The 23,386-nt window shown below is 30.8% G+C and overlaps 4 protein-coding genes across 8 annotated transcripts in view; 2 read left to right on the forward strand and 2 right to left on the reverse strand.

Annotated features, from left to right (window-relative positions):
* Ptp36E (protein tyrosine phosphatase 36E) overlaps positions 1-8,668 on the reverse strand; it is a 305,940-nt gene extending 297,272 nt beyond the window's left edge. For 3 of the 4 annotated variants that reach the window (XM_077438566.1, XM_077438564.1, XM_077438567.1), the window contains exon 1: positions 8,449-8,536. The gene's annotated coding sequence lies outside the window, so the exon portion shown is untranslated. Of the gene's footprint in view, positions 1-8,448 lie in introns of all 4 variants that reach the window. The other variant, XM_077438565.1, reaches the window with a different exon arrangement.
* Positions 8,669-13,293: 4,625 nt separating this feature from the next.
* On the forward strand, positions 13,294-21,123 carry LOC143916524 (uncharacterized). Of its 2 annotated transcripts, none has more exons than XM_077437662.1 (5): positions 13,294-13,510; positions 18,291-18,415; positions 18,562-18,792; positions 18,973-19,211; positions 19,273-21,123. In XM_077437662.1, the coding sequence occupies exons 2-5, from the start codon at positions 18,389-18,391 to the stop codon at positions 19,673-19,675; spliced, it is 900 nt and encodes a 299-aa protein (XP_077293788.1). In that variant the 5' UTR covers positions 13,294-13,510; positions 18,291-18,388; the 3' UTR covers positions 19,676-21,123. The 2 variants fall into 2 exon arrangements, with proteins under 2 accessions (XP_077293788.1, XP_077293789.1); XM_077437663.1 differs by having other exon boundaries at positions 13,305-13,536; positions 19,273-20,519.
* Positions 13,922-23,386, forward strand: part of LOC143916525 (uncharacterized) — an 80,871-nt gene continuing 71,406 nt past the window's right edge. Inside the window, exon 1 of the mRNA XM_077437664.1 lies at positions 13,922-13,933. The gene's annotated coding sequence lies outside the window, so the exon portion shown is untranslated. The remainder of the gene's footprint in view (positions 13,934-23,386) is intronic.
* Positions 20,176-22,331, reverse strand: LOC143916526 (uncharacterized). The gene is made up of 2 exons (XM_077437665.1): positions 22,203-22,331; positions 20,176-22,016 (listed from the first exon to the last, which is right to left on the reverse strand). The coding sequence occupies exons 1-2, from the start codon at positions 22,242-22,244 to the stop codon at positions 21,669-21,671; spliced, it is 390 nt and encodes a 129-aa protein (XP_077293791.1). The 5' UTR covers positions 22,245-22,331; the 3' UTR covers positions 20,176-21,668.

Raw genomic sequence — 23,386 nt, forward strand, 5'->3', positions numbered from 1 at the left:
CCACTTTCAATTATAACGGCTCATATACATACATATATGTATGTATCTATATATACATATATATAAAATTGAATGTCTTTTTGTTTGTCTATCTGTCTCGCATAGGTTGCTAAACCACTCAACCAATAATGATGAAACTTTCTGGATTTGTTTTATGTATGTCCGGGAAGCTTACTGTGAATAAAAAAAACGGGAAAAAACTCTTAAAAATAATATTCGTAATTACGATTTTACCGACGCGAAAGTTTGAAGAGTCGTTGTGTAGTCAAGGAAATGTGTTCGCTGGTAACCCACGTTACCAGTTGGTTTATGACTACACGGCGTTGAAGAGACGTTAGTTGAGCTCCAACCATCACTTGAAACAAGAATGGGAACGGGAACGGGAACGAGAACTGGAACGGTAACGGGAACGGGAAGGGGAACGGAAACGGGAATTGCATGCCTTATTCTGGCATTGCAACGCAAGCCGGGTTCAGCTAGTTTATTAAGAAACGTATCATCATTTGAGTCCAATTTGGTGTTTAAGTTTCGCTATTAAATTAATTTCGATATTGATTTTACTAATTTAATACTAAACATGCATGTAGTTGAAAACACATTTTTTTAATTTCTCGTAATATGTACTTTTTCTTATTTTGACCCGACCTGACCTGACCTTCATAGTACTTGAAATATCTACATATGTTTATTTGGCTCTCGGCCTAAAAAGTTTGGAAACCCTTGATATATGTAAATCTTTACTCATTTTGTCTTTATATTTGGGTTACGTTAAGTGTTAAAATAGTGTTGAATTAAAACCCTCCTAATACATTAAAAAATAAATACGACTATGTACAGTCGTGGACAAATGTTTTAGGCCACTTGTAAATAGTGCTTTTGGCCGAAAATACTCGGCTATTTGAAACAGCCATTACCTGCATTGCTCATTAAGAAATTTAAAGCGAAAGTAGGGTTAATCAATATAGGAAGTCCTAGTAAGATGCAATACAGGTAGTGCAACTGCTTCAAATAGCCGAGTATTTTCGGCCCAAAGCATTTTTTACAAGTGGCTCAATACATTTGTCCGCTTTTGTACATACATATATATGTATGTACATTACATATAACTTATTTTCTGTACTTAAAAGATAGTGTAATATCAACGAATGATATGATTAATTATGTAAATACATACATATATACAATTTTTTCAATAAAAAAAACAAAAGAGTGAACTTTTATTTGAATTTTCCATACAAAAATTTATATTCATCGTGATTTCAGCACAAAATTTTTTTAAATGCATTTTAAAATGTTCTAGATAAAGTTGAGACCTATTTTAAAAATTGTTTCATTGCTGAAACATGTACAAATTAATTCAATGCGTTCACCACATGTGCAACCAGCTTTAGAAACACATACTCTTGCAAACGACCGGCAACCAAAATACTTCTGTCGACGAGATGACCGGATGACCCATTTTTAGACGAGTTTATTTACCTATATTACCTAGTTGCATTTCCCATAAATATGTCACCACGATGGCCTTTTGGATGAATTCCCAGTGCGTTAGTTTCGCCAATTGATGAATCGTCTATACGCGTTACACGAGCATACATGGTATTGCATTTTACACGGACTGGTTGGCAAAACGTTGAATCATAAAATAAAACGATTCTGAAACCAGGAAACCAGGCATAAAATATTTATAAAATTGATGGCGGATTTAATACAAGTAGTTATCAAGAAATGTTGAAGGAAGGGGGAAAGAAAACCATGAACGTTTAATGCAATGTTTCAATTAACTCTACTGTACGTAAAAAAATCAGATATGACTTACCTACGACTTTATCTATGTACATAAGTATTATAAACAAAGTTCAATAATGAAACGTTTAAGGGGTCGAAATAAATAGTGGAAAAAATATCATGAGCAGACCGTCACTTCCGGTTGACTGATGCTCACCGATTTTTATATATATCTTGAAATTAAGCTTAAACTTTTAAATATGAAATTTCAGTTGGATAAACTAAAAGGTTTCTGAGAAAAACAAAAAACCTCAATTCTCTAGAATGAAAGTACTACTTCCGGTTCAGGTAGAAATATTTAAAAATATCAAGGTATAAAATTCATAATTTATATGACACTTAAAAAAATTCAGTCTTATTCAGTTAGCGGTTTAGGAGATAATTGTATTCAAAAACTTAAAAAAAGAGGACACCTATAAGGGCAGGTACCATTTCCAGTCAACTTAAAAATCTAAAAAAAATTAACGTTGTATCGATAAGAATTTCAGTAACCGATATTAAGTTTCAGTTCGATAGGAAGAACGGTGTTCAAAAAATCCCCAAAATTCACGGACACATTTTTTCTAGATCATGAAAATGTGATCAGTGATTGATTCTGGTTCAAATCAGTCAAAATCTCGACTTCAAATTTTCACACGATCAAAAAACTTCATCTATTATTATACGACGTACATAGATAAAGTAAAAAATTGACTCTATTTGATTTTTTTAATCAAATCCTTTATGTATCCTTACATTTTAAATTGTAATAAATAATAATGGTGTGAAACTTTCATTGAGAGTTTTGTACATACTTGTAAGCTACTGTAATATACATATAGTAACAACATACGTATGAATATTATATGTATAAATGCACTTTCAACTATGATTATATCAGTTCATTAAATTTAACTCGAGTTTTCCATACATAATTAAAAGTGACCTATCCGTTCGTTCGCTGCTGGTATGATATAATTAAAGTTTCCATTAAAATTCTATTATCCCCGAGTTGGTCTGAAAGTGCAGTAGTTTGCCGTGTAATTTGATTTCGTCTCATTATTAAATATTTAATAATTTCACTTGAATTAAATTTGTGTGAAATGTGCGTTGTAAAATTGAATTACATTCAAATGTATTGTATGCATAAACGGCACAATGTTTGCGTCTACTGCTGAGAATTTGTTCTATGGTATGGGAAAAGCTGCTTAGACCTTTAAGGTTCGCATGCGCTTCGACTTTAAAGGGTTAAAACTATATAGATTGTGCCATTGATGGTTGTGGTCGAACGGAAAAAATACGAGGAATGGAATTTGTGTGCACTAAAAGTGATTAAAAAACATATGTGTGAGCCAATAATGTATGCATCATCAACATTCATACCACTCGTCTATTCTGGTCTGCATTCATACTGAAAGAGTCTTTTGATTTTTTCAAGTTTAGAGTCATTTTGTTTAGAATCATTGAAGATTGGATTACATTTTTTTAACTCCAATCAATTATTTTGCTATGTATAGTATATTATAGTTAAGTGTCTGTAGAAGAAAACTCTGTTTATAACCATTATCATTTTCATATGAATGGAAAACATAAATATACATATGATACGTTTTTAACTTTCATCAAGAATAAAGACCTTTGTCTTGAATACTGTTTTTGTTTTTATAATATTGCCATAAGTTGATCAGATGTTACTTAAGAAAGTTCAAAATGAAACATAAATTTTCAGCGGAAAATATCGCGTGATTTTTTCGGCTGACATTTTTGACCTTTCTAATAGTAAAAAATCCAAGTTCCGGTGTATCAAATTTGTTAAATCTTTTTTATTTGTATAATACCAATACAATGACTATACTGAAATTTTTTCATGAAGAGCACATATATTTAAAGGATTGAAAAAAATAGTAAAAGAAAAAGCAAAAAATGATAACATTGTTACTCCAATATAATCAATTTGGTATTTACTTATGTACATAGAACTATGCGTTTTATGCAAATCAAATTTCATCAACTTTCCAATCGATTCCTTTTGGCTTTCCACAATTCAAAAGAAACTACTGAAAGTAAACTTTTCACAAACATATGGCTAACTTTAAAAAAAAAACGATGGAGCAAAAAATTAATTTTCATCATGAGTAAAGTGTGCTAGTTTAAAAAGAAGTTCTTTTTAAACTAGCATACTTTACTCTACTTTAATAGTTACTTAAAGATGTATTATAAATTTTAACGAAATTAGTGCTTTTCATTTTCATAGCAAGGTCTAAAATTACATCAGTATAATTTTTATATTTAAAAATTCAACAAACAAACAAACGTACAAAAGCTTTGCTTATAAGTCTTTAAGATTTTGATGAGTTTCCTCGCTCCGGCTGTAATATTTCACCATAATACCAAATTCGTAATATAACAACTTTATATAGATACTTAAATACTTTCGACCGAGCTAATATTCCACTCACTGCAATATAAAACCGTGAATAAACAAAATCCAATTAAATCTTTCGACCGGAAGTATCAATTTACCCAGCTCTGAATACTCGATTTTCATCCATTCGACGCAAATCCTACAATTTAAAACGGCGCACAATTTAAAAAATATTTTACATAACCATCTCAAAACGCGATAAGAATCCGGAAAAGCGTGCCCACATCGTCAGGGGTTGAAAACCAACCCTTCGAGCGGATTTAATTCGGCTCCGAGACGCAATTAAATTTACATTAGCCCGCATTACAATTCATCACCACAATTTAATAAAATCCCGATTAATTTGAGCTGAACACAGCTCACGACCTTCGACCTTCTCAAGCCTCTGAATTATACACGATAACGTCTTTCATCGACAGGCGATCGATGAAATATTTCAATTTCAGCGACACGTTTTGAAATGTTCATTATGACTGATGCTTATTAAGTGTTCGCTCCTTCGAAGATTGTTGTTGGAAAATATTGCTTTCAGAACAAATTCCAAACCCCATACCCTCGTATATAATACGAGCCCTCTTTTAAAATTGCTTTCGAGCAAGAATTTCTACGCAAACTTTGCTTTTGATATTCTTTTTCGATTAATGCAATATATGAAGACACTGGCCGAAACTTTTGGTAATAAAAAAAACAAGATAGTATACTAAATTTGATGGTTCTTAATTATAAACTGTAGATTTGCATATCTGACAAAGAATACAGTCATTTTATATGGTAGAAGAAGATTTACCGAATTACCTTGGCTATTTTGTGTGGGGCCTCTCGAACCTTCTAATAACCGCCTACGTTCTAGATTTAAGTCTACCAAATTTGGTAGTTCTAAATTGAAAACTGTAGATTTGCATGTTGGAAAAAATAAAACAAATAAACAGGAAATGAACTCCATATCCATATTATACATATACATATATATGTGGGTATAAAAGATTATATTGAAATTCACATATCTTCACTTTGATATTTTTCATATATCTTCGCATATTTTTCATTTTTCATATCTTGATTTTTACCGTAAAAAATATGATTGATTCTATTTCAGTACGCTTTTCACTACCTACATACATATACTATATGTATTCTTATACAAAACACATTTTTGGTATTGATTTGTCAGCAAAGTAATTGGACGTGAAAAAAATTGAAGCGCTTGTACGTCTATTTCTGACAATTTTTCCTCGCTAAATAATTCAATTTTCAATTCATAGTACAAATATATAAAAAAAAATCATAATTTTGAATTGGTATAGAATGAACCACTTCTGTAGGTTCATATTATAATATGTATAATATATGGTAGCTTCAGAAACGGTTCATAATACCACTTAGTTCACTATGGAATTCAAGCACTTCTATTATACGAGTATGTATGTATATTTCATAATATAATACATAGAAGGAGCACCTAAGCTAAAGCAATTAATTTACGAAATAAATATGTATGTATGCACATGTACGTACGTATGTTAATATGTATAAGTTATTTGTACATACATATGTGTTATATTTCCTTTGGGAAAACATTTATGTACATTCGGTTTTTGAGGATTTTCTTATCGATCATGAAGAATTTAGTTTAACAGAAATCAGCTCAGTCTAGACGTTTGCGAGAATCACACTTTTGAGACGACACGTTTGATGTTGAAAGTTCTTCGAGAAGCACACAGTTCTTTTCAAGGTGGGCTACCAAATATGGAAAATTCGATTTTCAAACTCCAACATACGCATTTCCAATTCAAAGACTTTAAATCAAACAAAGAACGGAAAATTCAAACCCAAAGTTCTATGGAATGTATTTATCAAATATAATAATTAATATAAGTGATCTTAAAAGTTGAATCAACAGATTTCTATTATAACAATCAGTTAAAATTTTGTATATAAACATACATACCTACATATATATATATATATATATATATATATATATATATATATATATATATATATATATATATATATATATATATATATATATATATATATATATATATATATATATATATATATATATATATTAAACTTGTTAAGTGTCTCGGTGATTATGATTAAAAACAAGATTTATATATCTTCAGGTATAAATAAAGATTACACAAACACAATTTATAAGAATCGAAAATTGGTTTTCGAAATTTTCATATAATGCTGTATATAAATATGTACATAAACTTTAAAATTACATAATACTATTCATTCTAACAAAAAAAATAATGCTTTTAATAGGTCATGATCAATGGATCAATAGCTATTAGAATAAGCCCAAATTGCAGTGTGAAATTAATTTATGAAAAATAAAAAGCATATAAAAATCAAATTTGAATTACGTTGAAATCGAAAATTGGGTAAGTATAAATATATATAATATAATCTTGTGAGTGTACTTAAAAATTAAATTAAATTTTGATAAAATAAAATGCATCAATTTCTTGATATAAAAAATAAGCATTTTTATTTGTATTTTGAAGAATTTTAATTTTTTGGATATAAAACGTATTTGTTGTTTTTATTTGAAATAATTTGGTGTTTTTACTGTCCAAATTGTTTTTTGTCTCTTATACAAGATTTATTTAAAATTTAATGAAATGAAATTTGAAACAAGATTACGGAAAAATATACGTACAATGTATGTAGGTACATATGTAGATATAAAAAAAACGTATTTGAGAAAGTATAAAAGCTTGTAATATTAAGTTCATATGAAATGAGAATAAATGATAGTGTAAAAAGTAACTATTAAAACCAAAGATCAGCGTTGGGTCAATGCTTTTTGCACAAAGCATAGTACTATTTTAAATTACTAGTGTCAATGCTTTTTGCACAAAGTATAGTACTATTTTAAATTACTAGTGTCAACTATGTTTTTTTTTCTCTCTTGCTTTGTACATTACTTAAGCGATCTATTCTTATTTTAAAAGCACCAGACCAACGTCTAGTTATAACTGAAAAGCTTTTTAGCCAGTGAGTTTTGAAGGGGTGATAGAAAGATGTGTTTGGATAGCTTCCGATGTAATTTTTAATAAGCTCGTTGATTATTAAATTATTCTAACTTCATATCGGATTCATTAACTTACTTCAATGCTAGATATGTCGGAAAGATATCAATGTGACCTGAAGAGTGGAAGTGGTTCAAAATCAGTTCATAATTTTTTGACGGGCAGGAATGTCACTGAACTCACAGAGTTAAGCTAATAAAAAGCTTTTTAAAAACATATGTACATATAGGTAGAATTTTCATTATGTGACAATTAAATAGTATTTCAAACAATCCATTAATAATTTAAAACAACTTTTTCTACTTCTAAATCCGTCATGCATGATTTAATCAGATTTTCAATAATATTAAAACAACAGTAAAAAAATTTGGATGTGACCAACCCACAACTCTATCTATGTATTTGAGGAATATAATAAGGTTACAAAATAAAATTCAATAATTAAACTTACATACACGTTCACACATACCGACTATTTTCGATACAAATTGAGCGCAAATATAAGAAAACTTGCACAAGACAAAAGTTCTACTTCCGGTTGTTAGATTTTGTTCAAATTTTTTTCATTTCTTAAAAAGACTATAAATATTATACACATAAAATATCAACAAAATAAAATTAATTTAAAAGGTCAAAATAAAATAATGAAATATTGTTTAAAAAAAAAAGACTACTTCCGGTTTACGAATTCTGACCAAAACCTTATCAACCATAAGTTAGTACATAAAGAATAGAAAAACCCCAAAATCAATTCATCACCGAACAAAACGCACTCGATAACTTTCCCCGCAAACTTTTCCAACACGCATCCATCCGACCCCAAAGCGTTAAACAATGCAAAAAAGCACACACACACACTTTCCACCATGGAATCAACACCACATTATAAATACATCACGCAAGTTTGACATCGACGTCGATCGAAGTCTGCATACGTACGATAAACGTGACAGTTTAAACTGGCGAACGTCCTCAGCATCCCGCGACCGAAAATAACACACTTTTATATTTATATACCTAGTCGTACACACGAAACGAAACGATACGTGGACGCGTATAACATAATACGTGCTAATACACGTCAAGCAATTGGTACGACGACGCAACTTTGAAGAGATTCGATTTTCATTATGTTTTTTTTTTTTTTTGTTATTTTTTTGTATATGTTTAATAAGTATTTATATATATATATATTTTTGCGATAATTACAGTCGGCTTGTGTGTGTGTCTGCCGACGTATGGGACCGCGGCGTCGGGACGCCGACGCTCATGACGACGCGGCGTCACTTCTGGCACTGGCGGGACAGAGCCGGTCCGAAAAGCTCGCCGTATTGCCTTCTCTGTCTGTTCTCTTCAGCCAGAGGGAGATGAGGATGTCGAGCTGATGCTGGAGCTTCGGAGGGGGCGTGTGCCGGGACACAAACGTCTCTCGTACGCCGGGAGCCGACGACGCACAACAAAATCTCGGGGTGTGTGTGTGCACGTCTGTGCGGTGGAAAATGTGGGAAAATTATGTTGATGTGTATGTACTTTCAGTTATAAGACGTTTGGTATTCTCGCCGTGACGTCTGAAACTGAAACTTATTACAATTCTGCCGTAGTGACAGTACATACATGTGTATTCACTCCAGGGCGTCATTATATCGAAGTATACATTTATTTATATTTTTGAACCATTGTGGCATTGCGGGAGTCGCTAATGCGCCACAATGGTCGAAAAAATTCAAATGTGACCAACCCATGACTATCTATGTATTTGAGGAATATAAGAAGAAATTAATACATAAAAATTGTGAGAATAAACTGAAAGTGAACTTAAGTAAGACTAAGATGATGTGGATGAATAATAAAAAAGTTGTGAGTGATGTGAATATAGATGGGAGAGTGGTAGAAGTAGTAGATAATATTAAGTATTTGGGCATTTATTTGGATTGTAAATTAAGTTTTAAGGTGTACGCAGATTATATTATTAAAAAAATGGCAAAAAAAGTTGGTGTACTTTGTAGGTTAAGAAATTTATTAAGTATAAAAAGTAAAAAATTGATATATAAGCCAGCAGCATAGCTTGGACGTTAAGCTTCTGCTTACCGTCAAGAAGGTGCCGGGTTCTATCCCTGAATGAAAATGAATTTTTCAGAGTATGCTGTTGGTCAGACCTGGATTTGTGACTACAGGTTGATCGTTTCCTATCAGAGTTTGCCAATTTTCTCTGATTTCATTGTTGAAACGGTTCCCGGAAAAAAAAATTGGCTAAAAATCCTTCCTACCTACTATGTCACCACTATTTGAAATTTGATGGATGTACAATAAAAATTTATGTACAATTCATAGATGTCTCGTTAATTTGCGAGTTTTTTCAGTGTCTCGCAATTCAACGACTTATAATAAAAAAATGCTGCATTTGTATTTGTAATTGGCCAGGAAGGCGCATTGGGATTTACCTGTAAGGCCTTCCTGGTATATATGTAAAATAAAAAAATAAATATATATAAATGTATTGTACGGCCTCATACTGTATACTGCGCTACAGCCCTCTATCTATTTAGTGGTTTGTGTATTGATAAACTGCAGAAAGTGTAGAATAGAGCAATTCGTGCAATTTTGAATGTGAGGAAACGTAAGAATGTAAGAAGTATGTTAGATGAATTGAAATGGTTGGACATTAGAAATAGTCTTAAAGTAAGCACTTTAAAGTTTATATATAAGCTAGATAAGAATCTTTTACCCAAATATTTTAATAATCATATAGTTAGGAATAGAGATACATGTACATAATTATAAAACGAGAAATAAGAATAAATTAATTATAGGTAGAGATAAGAAAGCTAAAACTGCAGGAGGTGTTTTTCACAGAGGTGTTCAAATGTATAATGCCCTTCCTGAAGGCATTAGAGGTTCTAATAATATTGCTGCTTTCTTGAAGGGTGTTAATGGATACCTTTGTGGAAGATGATTTATAATTTTTTGTTGTTATTTTGTATTATATGTATTAGCAGTTTTGCTATTTAAATTAAATAAATAACAATTTGGATTTCGCACTGGACATTCCGCTACCCAACAACTAACAAGACTAATTGAACACGAGACGAAAAACTTTAATATGAAGAGAAGTACCGGAATGGTATGTCTCGACATAGAAAAGGCTTTCGACACGGTTTGGCACGATGGCTCATTCATAAGCTCCTTATTAACAAAATATCAAACTACCTAATTCTCATCATCAAATCGTACCTAACTCGTAGAAGGCTAGTGGTTAGCGTAAATAATGAATTATCGTCTCCAAAAATAATCGCAGCTGGCGTTCCGCAGGGGAGCTTGCTTGGCCCACTCTTGTTCTCCATATATATAAATGACATACCTATTCCAAAAAACTGTCACATAGATCTATATGCAGATGATACCGCTTGCTTCACAAGTAGCAAAAAACCAGACACTATTCTTAAAAATCTTGAATTTGCAATTAAAACGATGACTGAACACTTCACCAAGTGGAAAATTCAAATTAATCAAACCAAAACAGACGCCATATTCTTTAGTGTTATAAAGCACAAGCCTAGTTCAGATCTGAAAATCCCCTCTGGAGAAAGTCTGAAATGGCAGTCAGTAATAAAATATTTAGGAGTAACGTTCGATAAAAGAATGAGATGGGCACCTCACTTTGAGAGAGCGAAATGCAAGGCGATGCGGGGTTTATCCTCAATATATCCAATATTTAATCGCCATAGTTATTTATCAACTAAAAATAAAATAAAATTATATCGCGCGCTCATATTACCATTATTAACCTATACTTCACCTGTATGGAATAACGCCTCGAATACTTACCTTTCCAAACTCCAAACATTACAAAATAAATCCCGTAAAAAAACTATAATATACCCATATATACTAACTTGAAAAAACTGCATGCCATAAATAATATTCCGTTTGTTACAGACATTACTAACAAACTAACCAGTAGATTCTATGACAGAATCACTAATAACCATAGTAACACACTTGTGAAGAGTGTCGGTGATTACAACAAAATGTCTATACCCTTCAGGTATAACACACAGATTACCTAAATACAATCTGCTTTAGGTCATCGACTTAATTAATATTACATATTTGTAATGTTAATCAAATATTATTGAGAGTCTTTAATTAATATTACATATTTGATACATACACATATACCGGAAACTTGCACAAGACAAAATTTCTACTTCCGGTTGTCGGATTTTCTTACTTAAAATCACTATCAGTATTATACACATTAAATATCAAGAAAAAAATAATTTAAAAGGTCAAAATAAAATAATGAAATATTATTTCAAAAAAAATTACTAGTTCCGGTTTACGAATTCTGACCAAGACCTTATCAGCTCTAAGCTAGTACATAAAAAATACAAATATAAATTTTCAGCTTGATACGTTCAGCGGTGTGAACAGAATAGTGACTAATAACATTTTTGACCTTTCTAAAAGGAAAAATCCCACTTCCGGTTTATTAAATTTAGTGATTTTTTTTTATTTCCCTCACATTGATATAAAAATTATACTTGAATTTTTTCGTGAAGAGCACACATGTTACGGGGTCGAAAAAAATAGTGGAAGAAAAATCGAACGAGAGTAAGCTGCCACTTCCGGTTGGCGGATGCTTATAAAATTTTATATATAACTTGGTATTAAGCTTACACTTCTATATATGAAATTTCAGTTCAATAAACTATGTAGTTATCTGAGAAAAACATAAAAAACCTCGATTCTCTTGAGCAAAAGTACTACTTCCGTTCCAGATAAAAATAGTTAAAAAACATAAGTTATAAAGATTATTATTTTTATTGAATGTAAAAAAAATTCAGTCCAATTCAGTTAGCGGTTTGGGAGATAATTTAATTCAAAAATTTAAAAAAAAGAGGACACCTATGTATGTACATACATATATACACAGACAAAAAATACATTTAAACATAATCTTAAAAACAATAGCATTATAATAAGATATTCTCAGAGAAATTTTATAATTATAGAAACGCCTTTACGAATAAATAGATTGTTTCAATATTACGCGGTACGTCTCCATAACTACGCTAAAACGCACGGAATACAATCAGGGTCATCACATCTTCACCTACAGAAATTAAAGTTTTATTTTGAAATAGATTTATTTACAATTTGAGTATATGGTGGTGTTGGGCGATGGTGGCCAATCCGTTTCTTTTCTCAGTTGGCGGATTATTTTTATCAAGGCGAGTATATGTACATGTTCGATTGTAATAAAAATAAAATAAAATAAAAATATACATGAATAAAATACAACAATATTAAAGAAAACGAAAATCTACGATCCCAAATTCAAAAATCCCTCAAAGAGATCAGCATATTTTAGATTAAACAAATCCAATAGCAATCTGATTGAGCAGCTCAATGCTCTTTGCGACAGACTATGAAGCCATCAAATCGGTACGTGCCACGGGAGAAAAGAACAAACTGCGGCGTCTAATATATTTACATACATATGGACTTTTCTCAATTCAATCCTGCAAGAATTTAAAGATTGTTCACCACACCAACAAGCAATTTGTAGAAATGTTTTTCTAGATATACTCTATTCATATTTTTATATCTATAGCCACAGCGTAGTTCACTGCTAGAGCTATTGTATACCAGAAGAGAGGTCGTGGTCAAATTCGTGGCCAAATTCACGGCTTGTGGTTATTAAAAATCACAGATCCACCGTTTTCTATTAGAATTTTATGATTTTTCTAGCTAAATTTCTGTGATGGATCTAATAAATCTATATCTTCCGCCTCAGTGTCTCACAAAATCAAGTAATTAGCATCTCGTATTTGTCGAATGTTATGAATGCTACCTACATAATTTTTTATTGTAAATTGCTGTGTGGAAAATATTTGTTGATTGTACATAGATGTCTCTATTTGTATTATTTGTACTGTTATATTTGAAAAATTATAAGTACTGTGGGATTTTATGTGTGTGAGTGAATTATGTAATGAGTAATGTTGAGGAGTGATGTACAAACAGTGGTACACATGAGTGTACACTGTTTGTGAGTTGGCAGAAGTGTGACGCCAACTGACAGTTGGGAGTCGAGCCGCTGGCCGGACGGCCACCGGTAGGTGCGTACGCGCACGTGTGTATACTTAGTGTACAATATACGTACATTGATGGACCAATATCGTCTTTGATTATCTCTCCCGCAATCCTAGCTATATCTTCGAACTCTATAGTACTATATAAGTATAACCATATGTTTCACCGTGAGGTAATTCCTGCAATGGCACATATTATGTACATATTTTACTTATTTATATATTATGTATATATTTTATTTATTATTTATTATTACATCAACACAGTGACGTTACAGAATACTCTAACGCGTCACTGTAACCAGACATATAAGCATAATACAAATACTACATATAAGAATTAGCGACACATCTATGTTATAGATAATATTTTTTTTAATCATATTCAAATAGTGGTGACATGTATAGGGGCTAGGATGGTTTTTGCCAATTTGATGAGGAATCATAAATTGGCAAACCCCGATAGAAAACGATCGACTTGGAGTCACAAATACCCATGTCTGACCAACAGTACTACAGAAATACTTCCGAATAAATTATTTTTCAATCGAGGTCAACCTAGGGCTTGAACCTGAGAACTTAAACTTAACATAAACGTAACCACCAAGCAATACTCCTGGAAGAATAATTAAGAATGATTTGTAATAACGAATCATATATGTATGTATGTAGAATTCAAACCACAATTCAAATTTAAAAATGGATGAGTCCAATCAAATAATGTATTACATATACTTAAGTTCCACATAAGCTAACGTTTGCCTTACGATATCTTAGCAAAAAAAGGGTTTTAATCGTTTAATCGTAAAATTCAGAAGACTATGAAAAGGTGGCGAAGAATTTTTCATCTTAAAGCAGAATATTTTCCCCGAGACTTGCATAATCTTGAGAAAATTACACTAAAACGGTGCATATTTAAAGCATTTATCGCCGTAATAAAAATTGTCTTTCATTTTATTTTCCCTTCTTTCCTATTCTATACATTAATTTACAAACATGTGTAGATTTATGGAAATGAAATAAGTCCATTCTTTTAAATAAAAAAAATGCCTTTTCGATTCCTGGGAATCGATACACATCACTTGACATTTCCAGTAAATTTAAATATATTCAAAATATTTCTCATTTAATTTATTTAACCGTATTAAATTACCGATAAACTTTTAATTTTCCAGGATTTATTACGAAATAAAAAATGTGACTCTGTATCAACCGTACTATTTTATAATGTATTTAACTTTTAACATTTTTCCACCTCTAAAATATAATATATGGATTTTCTACATGACGATGTATGTACATATATGCAACGATTTTTTAAAATATTTTTTATTGCATTTCCACCAAACGCCAAGTGCAATTATTGGTTTTGTGCGCTTCGTCCACTCTGCTGAATTTTGAATTTTCGACAAAGCATTTCATTTTATACGAGCAAAATTCGATTTAAATTACATGATGAAATTTTAACTCAATATGACAGTGTCTATTTTCATGCACAAAGTTGAGACATAATTTCATTTTTTTTTTACGTTTCTTTAGAATATAATAAAAATTAGAATAAAACTTTCACCAAAATTCTTGTACTTATTGGAAAACCAAAAGAATAAAAAAAATTATAATAAGAGTATATATCAAAAAATCAAAAAATTATAAAAATCTATACTAAATATACCTATAGATAATTTTAAATCTACGTACGTTTTTATATAAAACTAGTAGTGTTATTCCCGCTGACATTTCAATGGGTGGTTTCGGAAAAACAATTGATGATAATAAAGCTATATGTAAATATATACAAATAAAGCTATATGTAAAATAATAACAACGAACAATAGCAATTATTGTCGTAATCGTAATCGTAATTGAAGTCGGAACCGAAATCGGAACTGAAATAGAAATTGGAAACGGGAATGGGAACTGAAATAGGAATCTAAAATCGCAATCAAACCCGCAACTGGAATAGGAGTCGGAATATAAATCGAAATTTCAAATGAATTAATTCTAAAATTTGTTTTTTGGAAATCTTCTTACATGTCGATGCACTTGCCACATAGTATGTACAAACATACAAACATCTCGTAGGTAGCGTAGGTTACCGGAGATTATTTGAACCCATTATATTTGTCTGGTAGCCTACGCTCATCGTTATTTTCATAATTGAATGTGATGTATAAGTGGAATTTTGTATTAGCGGCTAATACAAAATTCCATTTGGTAACTTTCTATTCTGTAACTTTCTTCCATTTGGACCGCTCAGGGATATTTTGTATTAGCGGCTGCTTATTATAGTACATATACAAATATATTGGTGCTGGCTATAGGTGCAAGACATTACCTATATTGAATTTTATTATTTGAAATTTTTACTTTATCTGCTATTACTATAATGCTATTGTTTTTTTATGATTATGTATAAATGTATTTTTTTTCTATGTACATATGTACATATATACATATATATGTATTTTTATTTTACTCATCTCTCCGTATTTTTTCGACCATGGTGGCATTAGGGACTCTCGTAATGCCACAATGGTCCAAACTTAAATAAATAACTAAGGGTCAGTTTATTAGATTATTTTTGTTTCATAATTTGATGCTAAATATGTATGTATTATATAAACATATAAATAAATGTTAGAGATATATAGATTAATTTTATAGAATAAATATTTTGGTAAAACTGATAAATTAACTGACCGAATCCGTATATAGTCATTGACTATATTATATAAAAGTTACAAGCCAATTTTAATTAAAAACTGATCAAAAATTTAGCCTTCGAACTGTTATATACATATATATACGTATTTTAAATTTCTTGTTTCTTTCAATACAATTAAACAAACTTACGGAAAGTCATAAGAGCGATTTTGAAACTTTTACGAACGCAAAAAGACTAGAAAGAAGAAAATGAAAAAAACTGAAAACAAGTTAATTCAATGGGGCCAATATCTAACTTTCAAGACCACAATACATACAAAGTTGCATAATTTATATTTATCGGTTTTTGAATTTTCATTTGAGTGCACTGAACCGATCAGTTATACTCCGAATTTCGCAACACGTCCTTGCATTATTGCCAAATTCTCATGTGCGAATGATAAAATGAAGATCAGAGCGAATACTCTATATTATACATACATGATATTCTATACCTTGTTAATGTATAGATAACTTTTCAGAACAAAGCGTTTCGCTTTATCGTATTAAGAATTATATGTATGTATGTACGCTACAATCAGAGACAGTTCACCTTAGATACGTCCTACGTAATAATAATGAGTTGTTTGGAATGTCTAGAGGTCATATTAAATTTCGACATTGTTTTCGATTAGTGGCTCTAGTTCAAAAATACATAAGAATCTTGCTAACATGAGCCAGACAAAAACAATTTCAATGACTTTGATTTTTCACTGACTGAAAAAATTAAGTAACGTCTTTTGTAACACATTTTTTTATATTTATTGTCTAGTCGTAAAAACATAATCTCAAATATCATTGTCAACCTTGTCAGTGTACGATTACATCAAGAATCTCACCTGACGACTTGACCAGTCCTCCTCAATCGATAAAATTACATACGCATGAAATATTTACACATTTGAAAGCGATACGCTCGTATTGACTTATCACTATTTCTAAACACGTAAAAACTATACTATCTATATCAGGTGATTTTATCGATATAGATATAATATTACTAGTTTTATGCCCGTTGAAATTTCAACGGGTGCTTTCGGATTGATACATGATTTAAAATAAAGTTACAATATGAATAGTAATAATTAATCGGAATCGGAACTGAAACAGAAATCGGTTAGGGAATCGGTTATGCCAAATAAATTATGCAATAAAAAATAATAATAAAATTATAAAACATCGCAGTAGAAATCGGAATAGGAAGGATAATATGAAAAGTACGTATTTTTACATCGCGTGACATAAGCAAAAATGTATGTTTAATTTACAAAACCCAATACCCACAATTATGTATGTATGTATAAACAAACCCCGTTCATTGATTTATAATATTCGCAACCTTGAATATTATAAATCACAGACATATACATATACACATATATATATATATATATATATATATATATATATATATATATATATATATATATATATATATATATATATATATATATATATATATATATATATATATATATATATATATATATATATATATATATATATATAAAAATATATATTGAATTGTTTAATATGAAAACAAAAAAAATGTTTAAAAACCTCGCTAAATAATTACGTATTTTTATATGGTGAAAACGAAAAATTCTATAGTAAAAAAAGACCATTTTAAGAATCGACTTTTGGCTTCGTGGTTGAGACCGTTGAACTCAGGTATACCTATAAGAGGATATTTTGATATCACTGGTTCGATACCGCCGCAAGTCTCAACGAAGGACACACACACACACACACACACACACACACACACACAGATTACCGTCTTTATTAATATTATGTTTGGTAAACAATATTTATATGAAGCGTTTATTATTATATTAATTATGTCAAGGATTTCAAAGCCTTCTAAATAAAAAATATTTTATTTCAAATTTTAATTTGATTAATCTTATTACATAAAGAAAGCGGTATGTTTTTTATGTAACAAAAACACGTCAAATTTTGACCCAGTTATAATGAATACAATTTTATCACCATTCTCAAATGTATTTTATTTTGTATTTGTGTATGTGCGATTGTCTTACACTTGAGCATACATTCGTTTAACTTATCATACATTTTGATTGATTGCTTTCGTTTACAACCAGAGATACATTCAATGAGACTATTAATTTGCCTTCTATAAATATTTAGATTGATTAAGATACACGATATTAAATCAATAATAAACAATTTCATCAATGAAAAGTTTGAATAACGCTGGAGTATTTTGATACTGGTTTTCCTCCATAGGTTCAAGCACTCTTCGTCGAATCTCTCTACGGATATAATCGACTTACAATACGTTGCATTGTTATATTTCATCGAAAATTAATATAAAAAGTGTCAAAATGGCGACATCCATTCATAATCATCACGTGAGTGCTATCATTTTTTTTTATATATGTTTGTATCAATGTCAAAAGTCATCTAAACTTTATAAAACAAACATCAACTTGTATGTGTGTATACGTACATTGAATTTAAATATCATTTCATTTGAATGAGTAATAACAAATTTAAGATAAATGATTACATACCAAATTCTGATGAAGAAATTCTGGTAGACATCCCAGAAGAAGAATGGCCCAAAGTTAGAGATGTATACAAAAGAGAATGGCCTTATGGAATCTACCCATACTATACCATAGAAAACTTCATTAAATGGAAGATGAAAGGTTGTACAGACCAATTCAATATATACTGTCCGAAAGGTGGATACGAAGATGGCACTACTATTATGGTTTCGAGCACGGTCTGAGTTTATTGTATTTATTATTACTCTTATTTTAATAATTATTTGATTTCATTGGTATACAATTATGTATTATTGCTTATATTTTTCATTTGGAAATATAGAAAAAGGATTTATTGGAGTATCAATGAAAAATATGTAATATCCATATTAAATATGATTTTTTTTGTTTGAATTTAGGATACAACTCCCAACATACACGTTTTCACATACGAAAAAGACTGCAAACGACTGAAAGAGGCATTTCTGAAATCAAAACTGCTAAAATGGTCCCTCGGATATTTTTTTTACGCCGTGCACGAAGACCATTGGTTCCATCTGAAAGAAACTATAACAAAACTTGGTATAGAATCTGAATTTGACATTTTGAGTGGTTATCATTGGATTTCAAAAGAGAAGGCTCTACAATTTAATATAGAGTGAGTTGGCAATCGGTTAAAACAGAATTATTGAAAGATATAACGTGTATTTCAATTTCAGATGTCCTTCCGAAGTATACTTGGCTCCTTTGAAAGAAGAAGACGTGTCTGTCATTGATGAAGTCTGGCCTCACAAGTATCCAGGTTCAGATATTTACCTGAAAAAGTTGATACACTTCAACGGTGGTTTGGGTGTCTTTTCCAAAGCAGATGACAGTCTATGTTCGTGGATTTTGAAGAACCATCTGTTGGGATTGGGCGTGCTGCAAACGATAGACCGACATAGAAAGAAAGGATATGCAAAGTTGCTGATAAAAGCTATTGCCAAGAGTATGGCCGAAGAAGGAATTGATATTCATACTTGTATAGTTAGGCATAATTTAGTGTCGCAAAATATATTCAAGAATCTAGGATTCAATCATGTTGACAATATAATGTTTAGAAAAATCAAAGGAGATATGTAGTCGAATGCGAGTTTTTATAATTTTATGTAGGCTATTGTGGCACATTAGGTTCTTCCTGTAATGCCATAATGGTCAAAAACGTTAATAAATAAATAAATAATGAAAAATAAAATACATATGTGTATTTGTTCAACAGCAAAGAATTTGTAATTTAAATTTTATTGAAAGTTTGTTCAAATAATGAACGCGAATTGAATAATTAATTATTAATATTAGTGTAAACATTACTCATTTCAAATATTTATTTTAGAAGCAGCTGCATTGCAAATTATTGTCTGTCGGATTGACTTATAAAACATAGATGCTAATTCAAACATTTAACAATTGTTTTGCAAAATATATGTATGTATGTACATATGTACATAAATGTATTGTTGTTATTGATTTTTTTTTACTTCATGTAATACTAACGAAAACAATACCTGCTTTCAAATGTATGTACATATAACAATAGTTATTGAGCTTAATTTCAGATTATCATTTTTCATTGTTTTGTAATGTGCATTTATTTGATTACATTATTTGGCACAATCTTTAAGTTAACATGATCTTAACGGAAACTCATTAATCGGAACTTTCGCCTACACAATTCTAAGAAAAGCACAAACATATTCAATTAAATGATTAAAAGGTTGCCAAACTGAAAATGCCTATTAATTTTAAATTAAATATTTGATCATTGATTCCTCTTATTTATTTAAGTTTGGATCATTGTGGCAGTTCAGGAATCTCTAATGCGCTACAATAGTCGAAAATATAATAGAGAAGAGAAAAAAATTGAACAGACAAAAATGCATTAATAAATAATCCTTAATAATAGTAGATACAATAAAAATATCAAGTAAACATGAAACATAGTATGGAATGTCTTGCATTTACAGCCAGCACCAATATATAATTACCAGCTGTAAATATAAAACATCCTTGCGAGGCCCAAATGGAAGAGAGAAGATCAAAATTACACTCGTACATCATATACAATGAAAAAAAGGATGAGCGCAGGCCACCAGACAGATAGGTTCAAAAAATCTACGATAATCTACGCTCACTAAGGTGGAAAATATCACATTCAGACTCAGCAGCAACGATTTGATTGAGAAGTCGGATAGTTCTTGGAATAGGAGCCATTCGATAAAGAACTATACGAGCAGGATCAAATGATGATGTCTACCACACACATAATAATTAGGGACGTAAAGTCCCAACTGTTCCAGCAACGACTAGCATGACGTATTCATTACACGTAAGAACAAAACGAATTAATTTTTTATATCTCGAATTTCATATAAAATATTCAAAAAATTTCCAACAGGTTTAAAATCATCCTATTAAGTTGCAGCTAAAATATTTTGACTTTGAACCTTAATTGAATGTGATTTTTATTTAAAAGATATTTTAAGTATGTATATTCACACAAGAGACATCTATATTAAATTTTTATCATCTTTATTGTTATGTAGCCTTCGCCCAGTACCCTTATCGTACATTTTATCTATGCAAGCTAAGCCTCAGGGGAGGTTTGTGAAGCTCAGACTCTCAGTCTCTACCCGGCTTGCACTCGGCTAGTATCGATCAGTTTGAAAAGCTCTTCAATTTAATTAATTGGCTTTCGGGTCGTCGCGTTTCGGATTTAAAAAAAAGCGCATTCAGCAAAAAAAATTACGTCTTTTCAGACACGTTTCACAAAAAGCATTGAATAGCTCGCGTTATCTGAAACAAAACGAAATTGCTCACGTTTCATTTTCAGCAGAGTGAATTTTAATAAGAACAAACCGTAATATAATATAATATTTATAAATATGTTAGGTTATGAAATTGATTTCTAATTAATATAAGCGGTTTGCGTATGTGATAATTAAGTGTGCTTAGTTTTTTTCCCGATAGATGTCGTGAGTAAAATTTTTTTTTTTTTTGAAAACAATACTTTTATTAAAAAATAAATAAAATTATATAACAATTACTTAACATACACAATTTGTTGATTAGTCTATGATTAAAATCTTTTACAGAACTGTTGGACCTGAACGCTCGGTCTACGTCTGTAGTACACGTCTGCCCTTTGGTCAGACCTTGGCAATTCACTCCCATATTCACTAGAAACGGCGTAAACGGTTAACGGTTGATATGTATAACGGTCGCCAAAATCCGGCCACAATTTATCACTGTAACTGTAGGCACTATCATATCTTTTTTCGACGCTGTAGTCGTATAGTTTGTACTCCGAGATGCCGAAGTCTGGACCCACAATCGGATCCAAGTGGAAGGATGGTGTAGGACGAACATTTCCGAATTGACCAAAGCCGTTATAAAGATACGGCCTTACAGTTGCACTGGTGCAAATCTGAAACAATTATAATAATTCAATTAAAACTTGACTCAGCATGACTCAGGAGGATGAAAGTTGGAACAAAGAATTAAAAATGATAAATTCCATAAGATACATATATCAAATTTGATGTGTACACTGAACAAACAAACATGCATTGATCCTTATTTGGTAAAATTATAATTAAATCAATTAAATTACCATTGAAATGAGAAGAATGACACTGGTGATGAAACTCGACATCTTCTTCGATATAATAATATAATATTCGTATGATGTTTCCTATTGTAGTTTTTGTAATTGATTAACACGAGAGATACAATCAATTTGCTTTATATACAGACGTTCTGCACCGGGAATTTGAAAAAAGATGTACATATTTTGATGTAAACGAAAATCATTTGTACAAATAAGATTAACATTCATCGACCGAGTAAAATTTGCTCCAAATAAATAACAGTTCGAGTATTTGAGCAATTTCGCTAATAATTCGTGTTTGCTTAATCGAATTTAAATATTTGGATCACTCGGTGAATTGGCAATTAAAATGGTCACAATTACAGAAAGCCCTAAGTACATACATTCATATATAGTCAGTTTTAACTAATTTGATTGCAGCAGTAAAGCTTCGATATTTTGCACAATTAGATTTGATACTCTTTTACACGACCAGTTTATTTTTATTCAAATAAAGTATTTTATAAAATCTGGAAATCCCGAACATGCATCTTTATGTTGTATATAGATATATTTTATTCTATTACATACATACATATATTATACTAACAATTTTTCAAACATAACAATACACAGAATACAATAGAGACATCTATGGAAAATCAGCAAAAATTGTAATACACGGCAAATTTTATAAGATTCAACAAATTCGAGATGCCCATAACTTGAATTTGCGAAAATCTGAGGGGAGAAGGCGATCTTTGTTTTTTAATATCCACAAGATTTCTCTAACAGCGCATTTAGCTGGGACTTGAACACACGACTTTTCTACTGCTATGCAATAGCTCTAGCATTGCACTACGCTGTAGCTTCATTAGTGCTGTAGGAATGCACCCTCGTTAGAACTAGGTCAAAGACACCATCAAATCGCTCCAAATATGCAATCACGAGTATACAGAAACCTCTGGAGACGATGATCTCACTACATAGCTACGCACCAACCAAATCTTGATGCACAGCTACACAAAGGATATCCTTGACCCTGTAGGAATCTTCCAGAATATGATCTTACTAGCCAAGCAACGCGTTGCACAATCAACCAGTATATAAGCCAGCGCATCATCCCTAGATACCAGTAACATTCAGGAGCTCAATCTGTCCACTCCTCCGAAGCCGAAGATCTACCTCCTTCGCCGTACATACAAACA

This window comes from Arctopsyche grandis, chromosome 9, assembly GCF_051622035.1.
Source record: "Arctopsyche grandis isolate Sample6627 chromosome 9, ASM5162203v2, whole genome shotgun sequence".
In the NCBI taxonomy this organism is placed as follows: Eukaryota; Metazoa; Arthropoda; class Insecta; order Trichoptera; family Hydropsychidae; genus Arctopsyche; species Arctopsyche grandis.

Coding starts and splice junctions, on each gene's coding strand:
- LOC143916524 (XM_077437662.1), top strand. CDS start 18,389: ATGGCGACATCCATTCATAATCATCAC. Junction 18,416..18,561: donor CATCCATTCATAATCATCAC/GTGAGTGCTATC, acceptor AACAAATTTAAG/ATAAATGATTACATACCAAA. Junction 18,793..18,972: donor CTATTATGGTTTCGAGCACG/GTCTGAGTTTAT, acceptor GTTTGAATTTAG/GATACAACTCCCAACATACA.
- LOC143916526 (XM_077437665.1), bottom strand. CDS start 22,244: ATGTCGAGTTTCATCACCAGTGTCATTCTTCTCATTTCAATG. Junction 22,017..22,202: donor TCATTCTTCTCATTTCAATG/GTAATTTAATTG, acceptor TAATTGTTTCAG/ATTTGCACCAGTGCAACTGT.